We start from the raw sequence: 25,174 nt of genomic DNA, 5'->3' as shown, positions 1-25,174 counted from the left end.
TGATCCTGCCTTTGCCACAGTCAATTCACAAAAAGATAGCTGCCAGCCTGCCTTCCTATGCTACAGGACAAATTGCTCCAGAGAGGGCATGTGGGTTGATACGGCCCACTGCCATCTTATTGTAGGTGCAGGGCAAAAGGCAAGTGCCAAGCTGAGCAGAAGCTGCTGAGAAATCCTTGAAGGAACTCATTTAACAGGCAGATGTAATAGCAAAGGGAAGAAGAAACTCCCAACTCACAGGTAAGGTATGCAGGGAGGCTCCACATCAGCCAGAGCTGCTCGGTAGGCGCGGAAGGACGAGGAGCTGTCAATCAGCGTGCAGTACTCAGCCAGGCCCTGCAGGACACAAAGCCCACAGTGACACCACTACTGTAAGCCCATTTTCCTTGTAACCCCTCCCCAGGGCACCAGGGAGCTCATGCCATCCCTCAAACACCTCCAACTGATTTACTCAGCCTGACCCCAAGTATGTATGGACAGAGCCTCACTGCCTTCAACCTCGCCAAGCCTTCAATTTGCAGGGCGGAGGAGGCTGTTCTCACTCAGTCACACTTCAGGCTCCCAGCACATAGCATTATACCCACTGGAGAGCGGTTATCCACCATCCCTCCACCCCTTGTTGATGCTGAGCTGTTAAACCCACCCAGCTGTCATGCACTGTAAGTTCCCTCCTGGAGATAACAGCCCTCACTGCTGCTCACCTCTGAGGTTTGCTTCTGCCACTCCAGCCTTCGGATAGGTGCAGAATCCAGTGCAGAAAGAATGGCCAGATAGGAATTAAAATTATTCAGCTTTCGTAAGTGCTGTGAAGAAGGAGAATATTCCAGTTACTCTAGAGATCTGAAAACCCTTCTAGCATCAAGCAGCTCTACCAGCCCCAAGGTCCCACTCCCCTGCTCCTTTAAGAAGCAATGTGTGCGATTCACAGCAAGAACCAAGCCGATACCTTCATAATCTTTATAAATTTAAGGAGCAGCCTCTCTCGGTCTTGGGCTTTCTCTTGTAGCATAATTATTGACCGGACCCTGGAAGAACAGACAGAAAAGAACAGATAAACCCACATAAGCAGATCTCAGATTCCATCTTGTTTCATTTCATAAAACCTGGTAACTGATAAGCATGGGCCAACCACACAAAAAAGTTCATGGCACCTCCGAATTAAATGGAGCACTCTACTCACAACAAAGAGAAGAACTTTTAGGATGACCACAATAACCCTCTGCTGAGCACACTTACTTGCAAGGGCAATGTTTGTTTGAAGGGCTCAGTGGTACTGACAATAATGCCCCTGTGTTACACTGCCCTCCACAATCCTCCCGATTTTCTTTCTTGTGTGCTCTTGGGTCTTTGATGAGTGCCCTGAACTTATTTCTCTGCCAAAAATATATCTTATCCCAGCGGTAATAAGGGAACCCAGCTCTTCAAGGAATATTTTGAGTATTTATAGGGCCCTGGGGGTTAAGCACAGTTCAGTGCCACAGTTGTTCTGAGCTCCTTACCAGTAGGACATGTTATTAAAGTGCTCTGTGAACTGTGTGAGGTTGGGGCTCTTCTCTTCATTTTGCTCCTTCGCCCAAAGCAAAACTTCTGGGATCTGCCAAGGAAGAAGACAAGGGTGGGAAAATACCACACATTAAAATGGGATTTCTGCCTCAAGATTCCCAGTTGCAGTCTGTGTTCAGAGCCACTTGCTGACACAAGTCCAGCTGTCTCCTACAACCCAACAAGTGTGCTTGGGGAACAGGCAGAGAATACCAGAGATGGCAGAGGGTACATGTCTGGATCCCTCCCACCACCCTTACCCCATCCTCAGCTCTGTACCTCGATTTTATAGAAAAGTTCAGCATCTAGGAGGGTCAGCTGCTCAGCTATCTCATGACTGTGGAAATCATGCAGGGTCCCAGGCCTGTAGGAAACAAGGATGCAGTATAAAGGCTCAGCAAATGTGACCCGTTTTCTTCTCTTTCTTGTAGTTTCGACTGTGAAAACTTCTGTGTCTGCAGGAAAAGGGATACCCTGTCTCTCAAAGAACCAAGGTACGGTCACGTGCATCTTCCCTCACCTGGCTGCCACCCCACGGGCTGCAAGAGGTTTGATGGAATTGGTGTAGCTCAGCATTTTCTTCTGATCCACTTTATCCAGGATGTTTTTGCGCAGCACTCTGGCGAGGCTCAGCTCCCCATTGCACACCAGCCTGAAGACCAGGTCCATCAGCAGCTTGAGGATTTCTTCTGTCAACTCCACTAAGCTGAGAGAAAGATGGAAAACCCAGGTAAGGCATCAGAGCTACAGTGTTTGTACTGAGTCTTGTTGCTCTTTCCTACAAGCAGAACTGACTGAAATTCCTTCTCTTCCCAGCTCTTCCAGAGATTCCCCTTTTACTGGTTATTTTAAAACTGATCCATTTAGAACACACCGAGAACCTGCTCTTCCAACAAGAGGGTTCAGCACTAGAAGTGTCTCACTGGTCAGGGTAGGGGATTTCAGCTGCCATTAGATGAAGTTTAAAACCACATTTTCGTAACTGCCAGACGTCCTTGTCGGTACTGACCCCACATCTCCCACCCCGAAACAAAGAAGGCAACTCACCACAGCTCATCCACCACTCGCACCAGCACGAAGAAGGTGTTCTTACTGACTCGCTTCTTAAACGTGTCTGGGAAGTGGCAAAACTTCTCATATGTTGGTTGCAAATTAAAGAATCAACTTAATGTGGTGAAACCAGCATCAGTGCAGGTAACAGCTGCCTTGAGGAACATCAGAATAGCACTGTTCTGTCTCGACTGAAACTGGTGCTCACTTTCCAGAAGATAAGGGACACTGATGAGGCTATAATGAAGATGGCATTAAGCTGCCTCCAGCTGCAGGTAGCAGCTGTGTGAGGAGGTACCTACACCTCACAGAACCGATGCTAGAAGAGCAGATGTTCTCTGAAACTGTTCTCTCTAAGGTGGAATGTAATGAGCAGCACTCCTCTACTGAGATCTCCCCCACTGGTCTGTGACATCTGGTCCCAACAGAACTCAGATGTCACCTCTACCTTCCTTACTGCCCAATTTGCTGCAAGGAGAATGATGGCAGGGGAGACAGCACAGGTTGAAAAAGCTTCTGCCAGATGGACAAAGGGAAAAAGGTTATCAGTAAGTCAAGTATTGACAAGGGTCTGCAGGAATGCCCCAGACAGTATTTTCAGTGACAATTGCTCTGCAGTAAGGTTTGCTGTGTCCTTGGCCGTGCTGATCTGAGCAGGAGCACAGGGAGCAGCAGCTCTGCTGCAGATGGCAGTGATGAGCTGCAACACAGGACAGGGTGACGTCAGGCTCCCTTCGAGGTGTGACAGGACCAAAGCCCACGAGGCTCTTACACAGCATGAACCAGACACTGACCTGCTCAGCTGACAGTGAAGGGAGCCAAGGGAACAGAGCCGAGGTGAAGGAACTGCAGACAGGGTGCTCCACAAGAAGCTTTCTCCATACTCAGCCTGAAATGCTAATGCTCACCCTGCCACGTAGGAGCCTTTGCCTTGTTAGCAGTTACAAGCTCAGTTCAGAACTGGGAGGCCAAGAGGACATTCTCTTCTGTGCTGCATTTCTTGTAATAAGAGAGGGAACAGGTCTTGATCGTTCAGTCATCTCTACTATTGAACTACACCTGCCCAAGCGCACAATCCCCATGGCCCCTCTGGAAGGCAGAAAGCACCGTGATCCCCATCCAGAAAAAGATGTCCCAAACAAATGACCAAATTCCCAGTAATTACAGAAAATCTGACCTGCTCTTCTCCCCTGCCAGGGCCCTCAGGAGACTACTCTCAGGAACCCTGTCTGGACCTGCCCAGCAGCACCTCCCATTGAAGGAAGTCCTGCCTGGGATACCTCCAGAGCAAGCATATTACTGACCACATTCTCAGCAGGCTTTTGACCGAAAAGCCTGCCACTATCTCCCTCCACAATGACTTCAGCTTTGATGCCTGGTGCGGGTGAACTGCCACTCATTTAAAAGGATATCTGTACTGCAGCTTCTTGATGAGCTCTTCAGGGGTAATAAATGTCCTGTATGTAGTCAGGAAAGCTTCACAGTACAGCACCAGATCTACAGAGAAAGACAAGAAAGCCTCAGTCAAACCTGCTTTCAGGAAAAGGGAGCTTCTTTTAGGGTTGAATCCAATCTTACAGGAAGGAGACACGGACGCATTTTGACACAAATGGGCTTTGCAGAAATGTTGTGCTGTTGTTTCTTACCAGCAGATGGACCCTAAGGCACAACAGCCACAGTGAAGCTGTCCTGATCCCACCAGCCTGGCTCCCATTTACAGCACTCTGGGCTTGCTGCTTCGCTTATGTGACCACCAAAGGGGTCAGTGAAGGGCAGCTGCTTGTGGGACAGGCACGTTCAATAACGGTTCAAGGAAAAATGTGATTTAGACCTTGGGGATACTTTAAGGAGAAGATCTGATGGGGAGAGGTGGGGGCTTGTTCTCTGTCTTTACTGCTTACAAGGCCCTGCAGAAGGACATGGTCTCTCTTTCCTCCTGACCAGGAATGCACATGTTCAACACGATGATACAGTGCTGCAGACCCTCTGCTTTGCTATGTTACAGAAAATTATTGGCTGGGTTTAAACCATGACACTGCCCCAGGACAGTCTAATATGACATTAATTTCAGCCAAAAGAAGACTAAATTACGCTGCAAAAACTGATGTTACCGGGACCACAACCCTGCCACAACACAGACACTGACACAGTGCATGCAGTCAACTTCTGTTTATCAATCTGCAGCAGTGGGTGCTCCAGGCCCCTGAATCACAAAGGTTTTGGCCATTGTCACAGGCACAAAGGATGTGATTTGAAAAAGCAGGAACTGCAAATGGGAAAGAAGACTACAGATCAAGACTGCAGTACACGCTGTCCTGAGCAAGGCCTGGTCACTGTGTACAGCAGTAGTCAAAGTGGAAACTTATCATCCCCAGTATAAAACCCAGCAGCCCTGCAGGCAGCATGTGCAGAGGGATGGCACTGCCTCAGTGCACTGCAACCCTGGCAGAGCACTGTTAGTGCAGACAGGGAGAAAAGGCTTCTGCTGTGCCTGCCCAGGCTAGGCTGTGCAGGTAAAGCTTGTTTCAGCCAGGACAGGGATCACTCCACACCCACATGCTGTAACATCCATCCATTGCGCATGGAGGGTGGGAAAGAGCAGGGCATGGTGTGACGGTTGTGCCTCTCTACCTGCAGTGTTTCTCTTGGCAGGAGCCTCATGGAGACGTTGCTTCCTCCTGCTCTTAAATCAGAAAGCTCTGCTGCCTTTTGGTGAGAGACAATCAGACATAAGCTCTAAAGCCCGAGGCTGGGTGGTCATGGGAGGGGTGAGTCCCCAGCCTCATCCAGCTGTAATCCTGCATTCACAGCAAGCACGCGTGGCTGCGAGCACTTCAGTGACCATGGATTTTATTCCTAAAGACCACAAGTCTCTCTTTATCCCTTATTGCATTTAGCTTTTTTAGAAAATTCGAATGGACAAGAAGCATCATGCAACAGGGCGTGGAGTTACATTTATTCTGGGTTCCCATCTGCCCAAAAGGCAACGTGAGGTAATACAGCTGGTCTGCTCTGGCACTTGAAGCTGCCAAGAAATTCATCCTTAAAGGAAAGCCTCTTAACTATACCCCTCTGTGCCGTTTGGCTGATTGATTTACAAGCCCTGAATTCCTCTCATTGTAAGCTTAATTCATTAACCCTCTCAGTCACCCAAACACTGGGTTAGCATAGCACGAATTCCTTCATGCTCCATTCAGCTCAGCGGCTTGGCAGAGCCTGTGGGGCCAAGCTCTGTGACTATTCTGAGCTCCCTCCACCCAGCCACTCTCCCTGTCCTTGTTCTCCTTGTTCTGGAGAACAAGCAAGAATAAATCAAAGCTTCTCTATTCCAGTTTCAGCACTTTTATAAGGGGTATTCCCACCATCTCATTTAGACTGCTTTTAAAAAGACACCTATCTACCCTTCATGCAGTCAATTGCCTCCTCCTCTCTCGTATGTTCCTAACTTTGGTCCTTTCTGCTTGGATTCAATGCCTGATGTAAATAGGGAAAAATTACTGTCAGGGGAAGGATTTTCTTCCTAGCTGAATGGTGCTGGTAAGTAATTGCAAGCACCTTATGCTACAGTAAAAACCCTGCCATTTAAAAATGCACATGAAAGATATCTCCCCTTTGGCTATCAAACCTCTGAAATACGAGCGCTGAGTGGTTCAGTGGGTTCCTTGCATCCCAGGAGATAAGGAGATCAATTCTGGTTAAGGCCTCAGCACAAATGTGTTTGGCAGGGTCAAAATCACTCTCTGGAAAGACTGCAAAGGCTGCATTTGCCACAGGTCTTGGAAAGGAGCTGCTTTATGAGGGTGGTGACTGGGTTTGGAGAGATAAAGTGGGTTTTTTATCAATCTAGAGATAAGGGTTGCTAAACTCCCTTTTCTTCCCCCACATCTCCTTCCCTGTACTATGGATCCCCTCTCTGAACTGCTCTGGGTGGCTATCAGCATGCAAGTGGTAGAGAGTTGGACTAGGACATGTTAAGTTGAAAATAAGGGGTGTCAGAAGACCAGCACCTGAACAGCTTGCCCAGTGCCCATGGGTATTGAATTAAACCCAAACCAACATCTTCCTTTCCTACTTTGATACAACAGTTACTCCAGCACCTCCTACACCACCACTGCCCTGAAGTTCAAAGGGTAAGGAGCACTCTGAAAGCAGGATCCATACCACAACAGGCTGGTCACATTTGCTGTTGGAGAAGACAGTGGCCTACCTTGGCAGCTACAGAGACACCAACACAACACTGTCACCAGCTCCACTGGTGCGCCTCGCCTTTGTGGATCTGGGCAAGGGCTATGAGGAGTTAATACCATCCCTGCTGCTAAATGGAACAGGCGCTTATCCAGCTTACCTCCATTTCACCAGAGATAAGCACATCCCTCCCTTCCCTAGCTCACAAACCCAGTCCTCTCCACCCTGGCCCAGCCATAGCATGACTGCACATGCTGCAGAAGACAAGCAGCATAAGGCCACACCAGGCTGTGCTCCTCAGCCCTTTGGTGCACCCACTGTACCTTTCCTGTCGGTCTCTGTTGCATGCACCAACAAAATGTCTCCAGATCCACCACGAACATCTGGCCCATCATCTCCCTGCAATGAGAACAGGAACACGTTAGGCATGGCCCAAGCTCTGGTTTACCATCTCTGGGGTTCAAGCTCAGCAAAAACTGGCAGAGCATACAATGTTCCTGGCACTGCCTGCAGTGCAAGCTGGGGCATGGTCTTCAATGCTGGGCTAATCCTGGAATTTGAATAAAGCATATGGTGTCCCTATATGAGGATCTGGGCTGATCCTCACTCAAGTCTCTCAAGGCCAGGCTGTGAAGCTCAGTGAAAGCTGAACCTTCTGTCCACAGAAGAGTGAACAGAAATGTCCCAGACTCCCAAACGCTCCCAAAAGACCATTAACGGAGCAGTAACACCGTGTGAACTGTCTCAAAGTGCAGGATCACGTACCCCAGAGGCTGTGGGGTGAGGGGTCATGCATTCAACTTTCATGCTCCTGGAACATCAAAACCTAGCTAGTTAATTCCCTAATTTGGAACTATTTGGCTGGAGGTCACCTGAAGTGATCCAATAACCAGGAGCAGAAAACAGCCCTGATAATGGCTTGACCCCTGCCTTTCTGCTCTCTAAAAGCATCTTTCTTCTAGCTACTGTAATTCACAACTAAAATACGCGAAACTGATCTATCACTCAGCCAGCAGCTCCCACGCTGCAGGAAGCAGCTCGTGGTGGCAGTTCTATAGTGTTTCAAACATACAGACCATAAGGGAGAGAAAAAAAGAAGGGCTGACAGATCTGCTAGCCCAAATGTTCAGAAATCACTAATTTTTAATTGTTTTTTTTTTTAAAGGAAATATTTCTGCAGAGGAGATTGGAGTCGAGCCTGGCTTCCCTGAGCAATGTCTGTCATTTTAATAGGCAAAATACAAACCCCCTTGGATTACAGCCAAAGAGCAGCTACGTCTAAGATGTGATTTTTTCAGGTGACCCTCTGGCAAGATTCATGAAATACTACTTAAAGAATGAGTAATAGCTTCTCGCTCTCTCCTGCACACCTTGGCTGACCAAAGAACACTCCTAAAGTGCCAGTAAATGATACATTCTCTCTGTTTTTCAGCATAGCCCCTTGACAATCTGAAAGCTTCAAAAGCCTGCATATTCCCCTCGAGCTGCACGTCAAAGAGAGCTTGGTTCAAGAGCACAGTGAGCAAAGCTGCCGAGGAGTGCACCCAAGGCTAAACAAAGCCATTTCTCAAATACAGGAACAGTCACTTCAGCTGCTCTTCCACACCAGTAATATAACATCCTGCTCAGGAAATGTGCTAAACTTGCTTTCTTTCTGAAAGGCCAACACCATAAACCTGCACCTGGATTTATTGTGCTCAGCCTCCCAGGTGCTTCATTTCAGGCTGGCACAGGCTGAAGAGGTGGGAAAGAGCAGACTGGGAAAAGGGCACGAGATGCATTGGTTTTTAGAGAGACATCTCACATTTTGTTAAACCCCCATTCATTGCCGATGCTCCCTGCCTGCACCAGCATCTTATACTTTCACAACAGCTGCACACATAAAGCTGCATACCACTTCTGCTGTAACCTAGTTTTTCCTATCAAATAAAAGCTGATGCCTTGCTTGTGCTCACAGAGAATCAGGTTTCAATATAGCATAAACCAAAGAGTATGAACTCAAACCCTGAATGCACCTACCTCTTGCTTCAACGTTAACCTAGCCATAATTTCACTGTGGTCGATAAGGGATAGCTCATCTACCTCCTCCTCCAACTGTGATGATTCCAAAGCATCTGGTGACTGCTGCTGCCTGTAAAAAAGAGGGGGGAAGAGATGCTGGGTCCATTCGAGCTCTCAGTGTATAATCCTTCATTAAACGACAGTAAGTACACAGACAACCTGGAGGTAAACCTTCTGCAAACAAGCCCAAATTCCTAGCTCTAATACTGCTGCTTTGTGCATCTCTTGAAAAAGAGGAAGATGAACCTTTAGGACCTGAACACTTGTCTGCCTGTGCACTTCTGGAAGGCAAGATTTTACTATGCCCTGCATAAGTATACACTTCCATGTCTCCTTAATCGACCAGCTTTTTAGCGCACACAAATCTAAGCTCTTCCTCAAATGTATAGAGACTGAGCATACCCTGTACATATGTATCCTGGTCAGCTCATGATCCACTCACTGTGCTGCTATAAGGGGGGTGACAGGCTCTCTTTTTGCAGGAGAATACAGCAGAAAAGTCTGACCACTTTTTTGGGTACATCCACGACACTAATATTCCTACTTCCAAAGGCTGGTTCTTGTGCTGGTATTCCTAAACAACACAAAAGCATGCATACTCTTTATAGCTTTCCCCAGGCACAGGCTAAAATCCTGTGCACCAGTCTGTACTTTGAAGCAGATAGTGAGCTTTGCAGAGCACTCTTGTATTGTCTCCTTCACTGCAGGGATTAAAACCCCCAAACCAACTGCAGGAAAATGGGGGAGGGAAGTTGACTGTCACACACAAAACAATGCCATCCTCTATTTTTGCTTTAGAAATGCAATTGAAGAGCAATCTCAAGCAGCAGGGAAGCACTCCACTCCTCCTGAAGCCCATCTGTTACAGCCTGCACCTCTTCATTTACATAGACAAATGATAGCTAAGAGCATTAGAAGGGATATAAAGCCTCCTGCTTCGAGGCCCCAGCCAGCCTCTAACTAGCAGGGTTAGGAGGAAATTCCCCTCTGGAAGACTATTTCCCAGCAGTGAGATAGATAGACTTTTTTTCGCACGTTTCCCTGGAAGCAGAAGGGAGCAGCCAGTGTCAACGACAGCACTGCCAATTAGGTGGGCTTAGGAGGGCTAACACAGGCTGCATTAACCCCCACCGGCTCCCTGAGTTAAGTAACAATGTCTTGCCAGGATCCTCGTTCTTCAGCAGGATCCCACTGCTCACCACTGTGCGAAGACCCACGTGTGCTTAAGGTTTAGAGACAATTGAGGAGGTTGAGGGTGGAACAGGCAGCCCCAAAGACAGTTTGGTAAAGGGCAGGGCTAATGGGACATTGATAACTCTGCACCTTTTGAGGCTGGGGAGCAAGAGTACCAGGAGAGTCAGGCTCACCTTTCAGCACCATCTTTGCCTTCCTTCCCCATGGTACTGCTGTTCAAAGTGGAGTCTTTGGAGTGGCTGTCTTTGACAGAGGGAGATTCCTGCAAAGAGAAAGGAGGTTTTCGTTATTACAGGGGGTCCTACACCCCAGCTAGCCTTGCATTTACAGTCTGCCTGCCTCTAAATGGCCCTTTACTGGAAACTCCTACAGAGCAGTTAAAGACCGAGGCAAGTTAATGCCAAATGCCAGGAAAACACAGAAGTTAATCAGACAGGAAATTTGGGAGCATCTCTGGAGACTAGTGTAATTAGTACTGTTTGCTTTTAACATTGTGAAATGATGCTGAAAGTTACAACACAAGTCAGCTGTTGTCTTGGATTTTAACCCTCTCACAACTATTTCTCCCCTCCAGTCTTTACTGTTAAAATACACTTGCTTTCTGCTTTGATCAGAATGGCTACAGCCAGCTCTAAGCTCTCCAGTTTCAGTTCCCCTCTTGATCTCAGCCCCCAAAACACCAACTGGCCTTAGGGGGTGGATGCACACTGCTGATCCCACCTCCCTTCTCTTCCACCAGGAGAGCTTACACAATGATGCAACGTTTCCACTTCACAATTCATGGCTGTGGAAATGAGACTAATGGAAAAAAGCAGAACCAGCTGAACCTGCGGCACAGAACAGCAGGTAGAGAGCTCAAAGCAAAGATACAGCATTTTAAATTAGCCATTTATTAAGGAGACAAATAGCCATGAACGACAAATGGGAATATTAATCTAACAGTGCTGGAGCTCAGAATTATTTAATATCATGCAGACTGAGACTTGGAAATTCAACCTGTTGAACAGACAGGACTGAAACCATCTGCACACTATCCAATCAGCCTGGAAAACAGCACTGGTGAGCTTCAGGTTCTTGGTGTCTGCAGAGGTTTTCCAGACTCTATCTGTAAAGCCCTTTGCTTCAAAGCTGAGAACCAGATCACAGCTGCCCAAAAGGATGGGCCTGCCTGGATGTGTCTCTTGAAGGGAAATGATGGGAGCGCTATCTCTTGGCACATTTAACATCAGCATGGATAAAGGTCTTGGAGACATCCTGTAGATGTGCCTTCCAAGATGAGGGCAGGCAAAAGGATCGCCACAGATCTCTGCTGCTGTTTCCTATGACCCAACAGGAAGAGGGTACCTCCCTGCAGTGGAAAACGCCCTGTCTCCTCTAGGAAATAGCTCAGATACGAGGCTTGAGCAAAGGAAGAAACAGCGTGACATTACAACGCTAAATCAACCACTTATTTTGTATTCAAACGGTGAAGGAAAAAAGAAACGATTTAGAGCTCAAGGCTTTCTGTATTAAAATAGGGAAGCCAAAGCAGTTAGAAGAACAGAAACGGCCCCAGGGTGGTGCTGGTCAGGGTGCAGCTTTCTGGAAGGGAACCTCAAGCAAGCAGCTCCGAACAGCCAGCAAAGTGCAAACCAAACAGCGTGGCAGGAGAAGCTGTCCCTATCTCCTGCCAGGGCTCACCGTGACCCCAAAAGCATTGCCTGCTCTGCACCGGGCGCAGGAGGCCATCCAAGCCAGGAGTGGGCAAGCAGAGGGACCACCAGCAAGGGAGCCAGGGCAGCAGGATGGACACAGGAGCTCCACAGTGTGCAGAAGAGGCCGGTGCCAAGCGCGTCAGCCCCAGCGTGAACTCAGCATGCACCAGGCAGCCCCTTCCCGGTGTCCTCTCCAGGTTACTTACTCCTTCAGAGCGAGGGAGTTCCCCGTTGCTCTGGCCAGAGGAATACAGATTGACGTATTCACCCTCACCAGCCTCCTCACTGGCGTTTTCACTCTAAGGGAGACAGGATGAAAGGAAATACGTGATGGTGCTCCCCGCCAGCACAATGTTAGTGAGAGAACGTGCCCACGGGCTGGGAGGAGAAGCACTCTTGGCAGCTGCTGTCACCTAACTGGGAGCCCTTCCTTTGGCTCAATGGCCAACAAAGTACAGCCAAGGCTGTAGTTTACCAGGGGTTTTAAAGTACTATCCTGAAGGCTGCAGCAGGACAGCAGCAGGCACTGCTTTGCAAGAGCTGCCGTGGACTCCATGCGAGACTGCGAAGGTGTAATACGCACGTGCAGATGTCAAGATTACAGAAGCTGAACATCCAGAGCTTGACACCCAAGTGCCCGTCCTACCCGCGCTGTGGTCCTGCTCCTAACTGCAGATCAGCCCTGCAGCCCTGAGGGCATCAAATATACCTCTCAAACTGTGAAACAAGCACAAACTAAGGCCATCACACCAAGTTAAACCAAACTTGAGGGTTTCTGGGCTGTTACAAGGACCCAACACAAGGAAGATCAACTGCAAGGTCAGGTTCAAAGTGTAAAACCTGATCATTTACTCTGCAACCAGTGTTCCTCTTCCACACATTGTGAAGAGGCAGCACTACCATGCACTGTGCTGGCAGGAATCAACTCAAGGCTTTGCAGCAAACAAAAGAGGAGCTGCCTTGAGAACTGGGTGTTTAGAAGAGTAGCTGTAATAGACAAACCTGCTCACTGATCTGCAAGACTGATCTGGGACCTCAAACCAGTAGTGCTGCATCAGTGTGGGAACAGCGTTAGCTTAACTTCATCAACATGTGATGCTTTGCATCAATGTGCACTGCCACCAAGCACACAGATAAGGCTGCTGGGAACTGGGAAGAGCGGGAGCCTGGAGAGAGCAACAGGTTTATGCCCAGGAGGGACAGAGCTGGACTGGACCCGCTGCTCCTGGGGCTCACCACTGACTTAGGAGGGAGCAGCAATCACCCTGCAGAAACTGCAGGATGTGAACCACCTTTAGGAGCCCATGTTTAGAAACAACCAACCTCACAAAACACTCCATTGCCTTCCTCGGCTTTGTATTACAATTGCAGGAAGCTACAGCAACTTCTCCTCTCCCCTTCACCAGCATTTGACATTTTGTGTTTCCTACACATGTGCTAACGTTTTCTCAGACCTGCTGACGCTGTTCATTTGTTCCAGCCACCGTTTTTATATGAAATTACCTCTCTACAATTCACACACACATTTGCAAACCGGACTAGATCACATTTAGCATGTATTAATACAAGAGACATTTTCTTTTAACAAACAAATAAACGCAGCCTTGCGTTAAGATGCATTATCTCTATGGATAGTCTCACCGAAGGCGTCTGGAGAGAATCAGTGAAAGAGGTTTCAGAAGGAAGGCAGACAGGAGCATTCCCGTTAAAGCTGCTCTCCTGAGAAGAGGAGTTTGGCACATCCACAGTGCTGGGAGACTGGCTGGCTGCGGCGGGCACCGCTAGGTCAGAGCTCTGAGATGGATGGACGGGAGGAAAAGGTGGGGTGGAGCAGGAGGAGGAGGTAGAAGAGAGGAAAGGAGGTATGGAGACTTGGTTGTGAGGCACAAAGTCCTGGGAGTAGGACCTAAACACAGATTTGTACTATGGGATGCAGAGACGTACAACACAAAAACAAGGAAGATGGGGAAAGGAAAGAGACAGACAAAAGAAAAAGTAATTAGATTGGCAGCAGCGTAGCAGTGACAGCACAAGGCACAACCCCAACAGAGGCAGCTCTATTTTATCACCCACACACTACAGCAGGAATTGCTACCTGGGACACATCAGCCAGTTTTTTTCCAGAGACTTGCTCCTGCACAAACAGCAGCTCGGCTGCTCACCTCACAGAGAGGAAAGGGGCACCAGGGTGTTTACCTGCAGGTATCCAGCCTTCACTAGGCAGGGTTTGAAAGCCCAGGTATCTCAGTCCTTTAATGACAGTGACCCTGAAAATCACTTGAGTGGATGACAGGATGCGAAGGCAGGCAGAAACCACGGCTGTGAGCATGCTGGAAATATCTAGATAGAGAAAAGTACTCCGAGTGCTTACTGCTTCTCTGGGATTTTCCACAGCATCCAAATTTAAGATGCCTTTTGCTCCAGCCCTGCAATTTAACAGCTACTGTGTCAAGTCTGTTCCAGAATACACAGCTCCCAGAGAGGAGTGGCTGGATGCCGTCTTTCAACTTACGCTGAAGGATAAAGGAGCTTATGCTGTTACTCCTTCCCATTTGAGCAACACAGGGAGCAGAAATGGTAATTGCCCTCAGGAGCGATGAATTCCTTATCAAACTGATCCTTTAACGCAGTGCCTCGAAAAGTCAGCTGAAGAGATGAAAAGAGATCATCTGCGTAAAGCTTTATTTCACTATCTCTCCTAATCATCAGATTACTGCTCAGATAATATTAAACAGGGTGCAGTGGGAATATACTGTGCCAAGAAAAACAAGAGCAACCCTCTGTCTTTTAACATCTGGTGCTAGTAAGATTTACCATCAGGGTTAAGTCCAAAACAAAGCTGAAACCCAGCAAAAACCAAAAGAGACAATAATGCTAAACCTGCTGGTGAGGAGTTTATTTAGAAACCTGAAGAGCTCAGCCACTGGTGAGACCTGTGTTGTAGCCAAGTGGACCAAAGGAAGAATCACATCATCCAAAACAAAACCCACGGTGTAACTGAGCTGTGACACAGTTGCTCCTTCGTGTGATCTGCAGCAGAAGGATGGTGCATTACAGAGCTCTCCAGAAGCACAGACACAACTCACTCAAACCAGGCTGAAAAGTGACACTGTTGTGATGTAAAAAGGAGAAGGGACAACAAAGACAGGAGTCAGAGAATCCAGGCTACACTTTCCCAGGAGAGTTGAGCGTGCGACAAAAACCAAAGCTTAGTCTGTCACCTGAGCCCAGGCAGCAGCATCCAGTCCAGCAGTGGTATTTTTGTTTCTACCTAGGAAAGACATGAGCTTAAAAATCTAAACTGAGAACAGCCTCGGGCCAAAAACCTGGCCAAAAAAGGCTTCTCCACTACAAAGGAAAGGAAACATAAAGGTCAATGGCTACACTTTACCTTCCACCACCTTAATCCTCAGTGGTTGCCCTCCGCTGTGTGTGGAATCCTGCAGTGCTCTGGGTGTATTCTGCGGACCCCAAACAAATTGCAGGCCATAATACAGAGAAACAGAGGGAGATGCTTTGGAAAGAGAGCTTAAAAGACCACTGGAAAATAATTAAAATGCAAATCCCTACCACATGCCTGTGGGTAAAAGGAGACTGGCTCTAGGACAGGCTCCTCTCTCTTCCTGCCTGTTTCTTTCCGGATGAGCAGCCCTGGCTCCAGGGACACCGTCAGCTTTTGGTGCTGCCTCAGTAACAATGACAAGTCTAATCTCTGTATTTACTTTCTGCCCAGATAAATGCTCTACATTTATTCATTTTCACTTGCATGGCACAAAACACTAAATCCCTCGTAAGAAGCCAGGCTCATGACATCACCTTGGCTCAGCAGATCCATTGTGCCTGCCCATCTCCCTGGTATTTCATGATCTCACTGGCTCTAATATGCCAACTATTGCCCCAAGTCCCAGGCTAGACCCGCCCCCCCCCCAAAAAAAGAACAGGGGCAAAGTTGATGGAGAATGTACCCCACCAACCACTGCTGCAACGGTTCAAGAAGGCACTCAACAAAGTGCTGTCCTGATAACGAGATCCTCTGATCCAGTAAAGCAAATAATTTGTTCAAACAGAACCTATGTGCCAGCTCCCCTGGAGCTGGGCTTCCTGCACCCACATGAGACAGATGGCACATGCTGTCCTTCACTTTGTAGTTGATGGACATCTCTCATCAAGAAGTCCCAAGGTTTTTTGTCTCTGACCTGTTGAACCCAGGAGAAGAAGCCAAGCTTTTGGAAAGCAGTGGTAGAGCTCAAGCAGGGCAGGAGAGAAAGGAAATCACTGTCCTCAGTCAAGTCACTCTGGGACAGGCAGCACCCTGCAAAGCTGTCACGCTATGTGATGGAGCTGGCAGGGTTAGCTCAGGCCAAACACTGGCCGTGAGGCTCAGCAGCTCAGCTGCTGCCTGGTACACTGCCTGCAGGCTGAGCTAGCTGCTCAGGGACAGGAATTGCTGCTGCTGGAGCAGGAAAAAAATCACACAGCTTCTGCCTTGAACAGTTTCAGGGACATTAATCCCAATTTAAAGGCAATTCAGAGCTAAATATAACATAACATTGCATAAATCTTAAAAGTGTGATTGTGGATACGTTATTCCTGACAATCACTATACATTGATTTCTCCTTGGTCTCATCAATACACCTTTTGAAACAGTCTCTTGGCATAAGAAGTGTTGAAAATGCTGCTTTAAGGCCCAGGTGCCCAGGAAAACACATTCATCTTCATTATGTGATCCGTGAACAATCATTTAAGGATGCAGACATGCTCTCAGCGTGCTGTTAACAAAGGGAACAGTGCAGAGAAGCCTTTGGTGCACTGGCATTAATTAGCCAGGCTGCTCTCCGACTTCCAATCCTGTTGTAAAGTTGCATCTTGTGGAAAGCGAGCCAGGGAGCCCCCGCCTTCCTTTGGAGCCTGCAAGCAGCTCTGGAATTCCAGCTATGCAGCCGTGCTGGGACAAGAGCCAAGAATGAAGCATACTTTTAGAGGAAGAAAAAAAACACCCTGCGGTGGAGATGATGTCCATATGGCACCCATTCCTGCTGCTCCCCAGTCAGGCCCTGCCCAGCCCAGCCAGCAGCTGCAGCAGGAATTGTGGCAACAGCATCCATGGAGTTTGGGTGTTGTACATCTCTTGGAAGCCCTGTCATCCTTTCAAAGACATACCTTTTTGGGGAGAGGACAGTCCATTCAACAGAAATGTCACAAGCAAACCAGTCATCCTCTAGTCTGACCCCTAAGAAATCACAGCAATAGTTTATCCTGGAAACAGATCAGTGCTCGTTTTAATCTGCTTCTTAAGATGTTCCTTTCAGGGTCAGTAAGACCTCGGTTACGGCTGTGCTGACACAACCTCCTACCCCTTGGCTTTACTTTAAATGAAGTACTTCAAGATAATCTCTGGGAAAGCTAGAAAGAAGGATGCATCCGGATCCTGTGAGAAAGGATGCTTCCTCTATCCAAAGTCTGTCCATGCTGCCAGGCTCCCACCACAGGACCAGAAGATGGTCTGCCAGCATGAGTGATCCTGCAAACAGCCAACACAAGGAGAAGAGTTCCCTCTCCTCTCACCAGTAAAGTGGATCTTAGAAACACCTATGTGCCACTTGGGAAGTACTTCCACAAAGCATGGAAGCAACCTCGTCTCCTGGGAACAGCAGGAAGCCAACATGGCCAGCCTGAATGTTTTACCGCACACCGTGACATGCAGAGGTCTTCCAGAGATGGCCTCTTTCAATTTGCTGCCTTTGATTTTTTGCAATGGTCAATATTTTAGAAGAGCTTTCCATCATTAGCAGCAGTGTTACAGGATGTCCCTAAGGTCAACGACATTATGACCGTTTATTTGGATTAGATGGCAGGAGATAAGCACTCTAATAGAAAACTTATTTCAAGAGTGACACTGCTCTACATCCACTAGGCAGGGCTGACCACAAGTAACAGCGTGTTTCTATAAAGGGAGCCACTGATCCTGTGTTACAGCAGTCTCCATCCTAAATTCAAAGTTGAATTCAATTACATGGCTGACAGAGCATCCGCAGCATCAGCAGACACAGTCTTTACCTTTTAGGCACAACCTTCTCAATTACCCTATGGAATTCTTCTGCCAAATTAATCTGTGATCCTGTCAGGCACTCCCAGATCAAGTAAAGCACCAGAATTCCAAAACATGAAGCTATCAGAGGAAAGGATCAATCTTTTAGATCTCCCCTGCTAATGCTGTTGAAAGAATGACGTGGGCAACATGCCAGAACTGGATGCCCAGATTCTAACAGTACAGAACTATGTTCACAGACTACTGAGTGTTGCACAAAGCCGTTACACCCTGAGAACAGAACTGCATAGACAACTATTGGAAAAGACTTCCTATCTCATGACACAATGCTGGACTTCCAGGTACTTTTGCTAATGAGGAAGGAAATGCTCCTGCAATGAATGGCTGGAAACACAAGCTGCCAACAGAATGGCTTCAAGCACTGCCACAGGAAAGGCAGCAACTCCTCACACTTGAATGTTTCTCGGCAAAGCCTCTGACCCCGCTGCACAGCTGACCTCCCTGTTTTTAAGCAATGGTTAGCATAGCAGATGGATGGATGGGGCTTACTGTTCCCTTGGGAAAGGGTCTCCTGGCTTCCGCACAAGAAAACACAAAATCCAAACTTCTCCTGAAGTGGGAGGGATTTTGGAACATCTTTTCAACAAATCAAACAAGAGGGCAGCAGGGGAAGAAAACATTTGTAAGATATATTAACATATGTAGGAGCTATTATTAACCATGCTATCACACATCTCTCTTTTGGAACTATCAGGAGAATTCCATCTGATCACACCTACAGCGTCAACTCTTATTCAGCCTGTAGACAATACCACCATATCTAGCAAGCAGATCTTTAAAAGGCAGAGCCTGGAGACAAAGACAAGACTCCTAAAAACTCAGTCACATAAAAAACATGGGGTGTGTGTCCTATGGAGTCAATAGAGGGCTGGTTAAAGACCTACACAGAGCCATAGTGCTCCAACTGCAAGAAAAACATAAACCACTGCAGGAAGTGGTTTTCAGAAGCAGGAATTGGTGATCCAGCACACAACAGCACTATTAATGCCATTGTGCAGCCCTGCCGTGGGCAGTGGAAGTGAACACAGAAGGAACACTAAACAGGAAAGGCAAAACAATATCTAGGACTCAGAGGATAGTTAAATGGATGCAAATCTCTCCCTCCTCCTCAAATTAAGAAGCCAAAAACCTACTTATGAGAGAAATGAATTAACTCTCTATGATTTCCCAGTATTGGTTTGACCAAGGCTCCTACCATCAGACCACCATATGAATCAAACCAGCTCAGTCTCTGGTGAGGGCCAGAACTGTGGTATGTGCTGCAGGCTGGAAGTGAGCTACAGGAACAGGGACAAGGCGGGGAAAACATGTGAAGCACATGTCTGCATCGTGTGCATCTTTAAACACTTATCTGATCCTCCTTTTCCTGAACATACATTAGCACACAGACAAGAAAGAGAAACAGTTGCTGTGAATTTTCTGTGAGCTTACTCAATTTGCTCAGGAATGGTGGGAACAAGCGAGAACAGAAGCGCTGAACTGGAGCTTTCATAAGGAAATTGCTTGCGCCTTCTGCTGGAATCCTGACAGCCAATTTGGTTTCTGGAAAATTACTGGAAATGTTTCTTAATTAAAAAGAAAACATAAGAAAAACCAACATTTTGAGAAAGTTATTTCTCCATAGTGAAGGATGCAGCCAGATTTCCACTAATGGCATGTACATGCCTTGGAGAAACAAGTGTGGTTCTTGTTTCAGAGAGGAAAAGCTTCCTAGCTGTAACTGAATGCAAGGCCTTCTGCAGACTTTGGTGGAAAATATGTGGATGGATAGCAACTGAGCTTGTAACAGGCCTGATTTCCTCTGTCAGTGCAGAGCTCCCCAGCTGCCAGAGAGTAATGAGATTCCAAGATCTGCCATTCAGATACCTGCCCACCCATTCCCAGTCAAACAGCACATGGAGCTAATGAACCAAAGGACGGTATCTCTGTCTTCTGAGAAGGAGGGAGGGAGGTGATCAGCTAGAGAAAAACTACTGCCAGCAATCAATCACCGAGGAGGATGGTTTCTCACTGCATACCTCCTTTCCCATTGTTTAGCAACTCAAAGTACTTTCAAGAGATGGGAACCCCTAGACTTGTTCCTGACAGTACAATCCAGTTGTCCCCCTGACATTGGATTTAACATCTTATCTGTGCATGGGATGGGGAATGATGCTGCAGCTTCTTAAATATCAGCCCACACTACAAACAGGACCCTTGCTGGCACCGAGGCCAGACACGAATCAGACTCGGTTAAAAGCAAGCTCAACTTGCCAAACCTATGAGGTTTGATCCAGTTGCTCAAGCTCTGCCTCTCTCCAGTAAAAGCTATTACCTCTGACACAATTTCCTGCAAAGAAGGGAAAAGCGCGATTAGTGGGTTGAGAGAGCAGTGGTGGCTTCTGGATTGCAGCAGTGCCTGCAGTGCTGATGGCAAAGAAAAGAGTCAGGGTTCTAGAAAAGAAATTCATACATTAAAAGAGTAAAGATGCTCTGAGCAACTTAACCTCTTTTCTGCTTCAAAACACCATCTAAAAATAGTCTTTCTAAGCCCCGAAAAGCAGTAATAAGGCATTAGTCCTTCACCTGGCGTATTGAGCTAATGGGCTAACATGCAAAATATGGTGTAGTTTCAGCTTTGCTGCTGCTTGCACATGAACAGATGGGGACAGGGACAGGTTTTCCCCTGGGATTGACTCCTGCTGTCCACGTCACTCTCCAGGGAAGGAAAAAAGCACAGGGCACTTCCTGAAAACTGGCTATGCTTGGCAAACCTGCAATGCTCTGCTTGCCTTGGGTCAATGGACAGCCATTCCATTTACCAGTTCTGACTTCCTGGTATTGATCTAAGGAGGTTTTTGCTTCCTGTATAGAACGGATAACTATTTATGTAGGAGACATACAATTTTAAGAGATTCAGTAATCACCACTGATACCTGGGTGTGCAAGAGGCCAGCCCTCAGCTGGGTGGTATCTGAAAAGTGTGCTCTCCCCAGTATTAGCTCCCTTGCTGCAGTTGGTGCAAAGCTGATGCTTAACTTTAAGCAGGTTTATTGTTCCCCACAGTGCTCACTTGAGCGGCCTTTCTCTGGTGACATGAGAATAAGAGGACCAGAGCAATTTGCTTAAAGTGTTACTGGTGCAGCTTGTGGCATCCCTCACTTGAAACCACACACTCCCTTCCAGTCAATGCTCAGGAGCAGATTGCAAGAGGGGCTCTGGCCCTTCTTAGTGCTGAAATGCAGGGTGTTGCCCTGGGAATGATCCAAACCTTGACAGCTGTTTCATATCTCTGTCTTATTAGGGATAAGGAAATGGGATAAACCATGGTTATGGTATTACATGGGTCAGCTATGATGCATGTAAGGACATTGGTATTTTGCATCTCGGAGACAAAGAGACACTGTCATAGTGAAAAATCTCATTTTTCCCTGTGAAAAAAGAGACCAGCTACAGTCATGAGCAACTATGAGATTATCATAATTTAAAGGCATTAATGGAAAAATCACCATTTTAAATTCAGCTTATGTCCTTTATGCATTTGACGGCGCACTGTGTAATTGTTCCCCATTCTTCAGCCACTTATTTTCCCCTCACCAAATCCTTGTAAAAACAAGTCAGGATTTTTTAAATGAAGTTTTATCATTTCATAGAATAATATATTCACAAAAATGTAGCCCAAAGCAAGATGAGAACAGGTCAGAACAATTAAAAAGATAAGTAACCATTTAATCCAACCAGGACACTTTTTAAATGGAAGTGCCTGCATATTTTGAGAACATTATAGTATCATATTCATAGCCTCTCAATCAAAACAAAAATAGTCTATAGTGTTTTTACTTAAGTCTTACAGTTCTGTGCGTCGCTTGCAAGGATCACTATCAAACGAGAGCTGTACAAGTCAGAACTTTTGCATTACTTTGAATTTAGAACTGTTTACCACAGATTTCTGCAAGCTCTAGCCTTTCCACGCCTCAGCCTTCTCATCTGTGCAGCAAAACGATGATACTGTTCTCTCTCACACAAATGGAAGCCAAAAGCTTTAATTCCTTGCTTGTGAAGTAGCACTACTTGTGAAGTACTTGAATACTTTCTTCTTTGGACCAAAGATTACGGCTAATTTTTAGAGAATGAGTAAGTGTTGAAATGGGGAGACAGCAGTGGCACAGTGGGAGGATACCATTTTCAAACATTTAACATTAAACTAACTGAACACTTTCTGAATATTCTCAAATCTTGTCTGATAATTTCTGTTCCAGAAGAAGTCTAATTTAACTAAACATCGAGGCCACTGTTAAAAAATAGTCTATTCTCAGTTGTCATCACACAGCAATCAGAGCATAACCACATAGTTTTACATGCAAACGAGCCCCATACTGATGAGCTGGTGGAATCCCATGGTTAGATTTAATTTCATTATCTTAACACTTTGTTATTACTACCATTTAATTTAAGCAGCTAATCACAGATTTAAGCAGTGCTTGAAGATTAGTCTTATTTTGATTTGAATCATTCTCGGCTCCTCCTGCCTTTTTCTCTTCAGACTGCTCACAGTGCTGTAGGAGAGAAAGCCCTGCTCATCCATCAGCAAATCATACAAGGTTACTGAACTCGTCTGGGACCACGGAGACGTGAAGGGAAGCAGACAAGCAAATATTAGATAAAAGATCTGGTAGAGGCCATTTTCTAGGAAAAAAATTAAGGAGCTGCAGCCACTGTTCCGTAAGTTTGACTAGATCCATGTATTTTGGGGACAGCATCTTGTTATTTCTCTGAAGGCCAGACTCACACAGCAGCCTTTAATCAACTCATCCACATCGCTGACATTATGCAACTGAACAGAAAGACTTTGCAGCTCTGATGTGCAGCCTGGGGAACATGTAGGTCAAGGCAGTGTGCATGGCACACAGGCCAGCTCTCCTTCGTCAGTCCCTCACCACAAATGTCAATACTGCTGCTTATATAAAGCAAGCCACACCTCCCCTGTGCTTCATTCAGTAGGATTTACACAGTTTTTCTCACCTGGCTGACTGCTACATGAATTCAAAACCCCCCAAAAGAACCTTCAGCTTTACCTGCAACCGTGAGCATAAGCAGAGCTTGCACAGAAGAGTTTCATCAACACAAAAACCACACACGTGTTAAAGTGCAGAGAGCAACTCACCGAATGCACAGGAAAGGAGCTGTGCCGGTTGAGAAAGGAGTTAGAGACTGACATAGTGAGGCCCTGAGTGGCACCGCTGTCCTCGGGGGTGAAGGGCACTTTAGTTTGCTGGACACAGTAGGAGACAGGAGAGAGAGAAGAGGCAGCATAGGAGGCCTGCTGAAGAGGGAGAAGAAAGCAAGAGACAGAAGACACAAAGAAAGAGAGCACAGAAAAGGCTATGAATAAAAGGATAAGAAATGCTAACTGCAAAACAATGCATATAATGGCGTGCTAAACAAACAACTATTCATACGGTTCATCAGTCAGACACACCAATATGCCTTTCTTGAGCTCAAGAGGCACAGCAAAAATCACAGTTCAAATCTCCTTTGTTTCACAAATCCCTTAAAAATAAACTCCAGCCTCCCCCTTACAGTCCACCCATGGTCAACTGCTGCAGGAAGAGGCAACCTGCTCCTCGCTGCCCTATTTATCCCATGGCTTGTGGGGCAGATGCCCATAGGAGGAACTGGCTTTTGCTTCTGCTAAGCAGTCAGTTCTTGCAGACTCCTACTTTTTGTGGCAACCTGCACACTGGGAACTTGGTCTCTCCAGTGTGAGCTATGGGCCCTCACTGCCCCTGCTGAGCTACTGCTGAGAACAGTGATGTCCTGCCATTTTTCAGTCCAATCCAAAATCATATCTCATTTGCACAAGGGGAGATATTACACTGTAAGTAACAAATACTATTAAGGGATTTCTCCTGAATTCCACTATAGTAAGGAGTCTCAGGGAGGGTAAGGTGTATCTTGGCTTTCTCAGCTCTGACTTGTTGAATATAACCTGCAGTGCTTCATAAATAAGATGTGAAGCTCACACGACAGGACTCCCTAATTCTTATTTTATAAAGGAGTCCATCCAGCAAAACTTGCCTGCTGCTGGAGCAGCTGATGCCCATGTGACTTGTTATTTCAGAAACTCTCACGGAGCAGGAGCAGAGGAACAAGAGTCTGGTGGCTTTTACAGTGACTGCTGAATAAGCCATCATTTGCTTGCACCACTTTCCCAACAGAGAGAGGAAGGGAAGGGTGGGAGGCTGTGCTTGAAGGAACCTTTGCTTCAGGGAACTGCAAGCAACACCTTGATAGTAACAGCTTGCAAAACTACAGGAATGCGTAGCAGGCAAACCAGTGACATCTCGGCTACCCAGGTAACAAAGGGCAGCAAAGAAATGCTTTGCTTCAGCTGACAAATTCAGGAAAGGAGTAGAATTTTCCTTCAGCACAATGGCTACAGTAAATCTGTGTTGACAAACCCTCCCTCGTGACCATGTAGCCCCAATCACAACTGAAAACTATCACTAGAGTGTAGCCACTACTGGGAGAGAAGGTAGGGCAAGGGACTGCAAAGTGCAAGTGACAGTGCAAGGATCACTCCGATAAGGGAATCACAGACTCTGGAGAACTGCCTGATCCTTTAGAGAGGAGTTCTGTAGACACTGTAATGTCCCCGCAAAGCAGATGGGACACGGGCATTCCAGGTCTCACCCCCCCCCAAACAATAATGCATAATACTCAGTTTAGCTTAGCTGGAAATGTTAATTTATCTTCTTGGGACTCCTGCCCGCATCACAGGAATGCAGTTATGCAAATCCTAAACTTAGAGTTCTCCGTTGATTTCCCACTTGATTAAAAAGTATCACCCTGGGACAGTCAAACTTTAACATAGATAGCATGAAGAGATATTGCAACAGTCGCCCTCATGATGGTAAGACCATGGCTCTGTTCCCACATTTCCTCCTGTTTTGTTAAAGCCATGGCCAACTTAAGTCAGCTACATCAGCACCAAAAATGCCTTCATTTTGATAAAAAATAGAGCAAATCAAATAATTTATTTAATAAACCCCTCAGGGTTGGTATTAAAAATAGAGACAGGAAGACCCTGAAAAAGAAATAGGACAAAATCCCAGTTCCACTGAGGTTGGAAACAAAACTGCTGCTGCCATCACTGAGGCCAGGATTTCATCCCCCACATGGAAAATGGCACTTGCTGTACTGTTAAACCCACCACCAAAACACAAACACATGTGGATGTGCCTTTCTGTGTTGGCAGTCGGAGTAACAGGTAAAATGCTGAATCACACAAGGGGATTCATGAGAGGAAAACAAGCATGAGTTAAAGAATAGCTATACCAAAGTTCTGTGGCTCTGGCA

At 46.7% G+C, this 25,174-nt stretch overlaps 1 protein-coding gene across 3 annotated transcripts in view; it reads right to left on the bottom strand.

Annotated features, from left to right (window-relative positions):
- RAPGEF1 (Rap guanine nucleotide exchange factor 1) overlaps positions 1-25,174 on the bottom strand; it is an 83,478-nt gene that overhangs the window by 2,787 nt on the left and 55,517 nt on the right. The window contains exons 11-24 of one of the 3 annotated variants that reach the window (XM_065695727.1): positions 22,980-23,138; positions 13,368-13,649; positions 11,933-12,025; positions 10,206-10,294; positions 8,797-8,908; positions 7,101-7,176; positions 4,005-4,089; positions 2,590-2,682; positions 2,063-2,248; positions 1,822-1,906; positions 1,500-1,594; positions 947-1,025; positions 702-803; positions 239-336 (exon numbers count right to left, since the gene is read on the bottom strand). In XM_065695727.1, coding sequence (XP_065551799.1) covers positions 239-336; positions 702-803; positions 947-1,025; positions 1,500-1,594; positions 1,822-1,906; positions 2,063-2,248; positions 2,590-2,682; positions 4,005-4,089; positions 7,101-7,176; positions 8,797-8,908; positions 10,206-10,294; positions 11,933-12,025; positions 13,368-13,649; positions 22,980-23,138 — 1,634 coding nt within the window. The remainder of the gene's footprint in view (positions 1-238; positions 337-701; positions 804-946; positions 1,026-1,499; positions 1,595-1,821; positions 1,907-2,062; positions 2,249-2,589; positions 2,683-4,004; positions 4,090-7,100; positions 7,177-8,796; positions 8,909-10,205; positions 10,295-11,932; positions 12,026-13,367; positions 13,650-22,979; positions 23,139-25,174) is intronic. The other 2 variants (XM_065695728.1, XM_065695729.1) reach the window with 2 other exon arrangements.

Source organism: Lathamus discolor, chromosome 15, assembly GCF_037157495.1.
Source record: "Lathamus discolor isolate bLatDis1 chromosome 15, bLatDis1.hap1, whole genome shotgun sequence".
Classification (NCBI taxonomy): Eukaryota; Metazoa; Chordata; class Aves; order Psittaciformes; family Psittacidae; genus Lathamus; species Lathamus discolor.
This window is presented reverse-complemented; position numbering and strand designations above follow the sequence as displayed.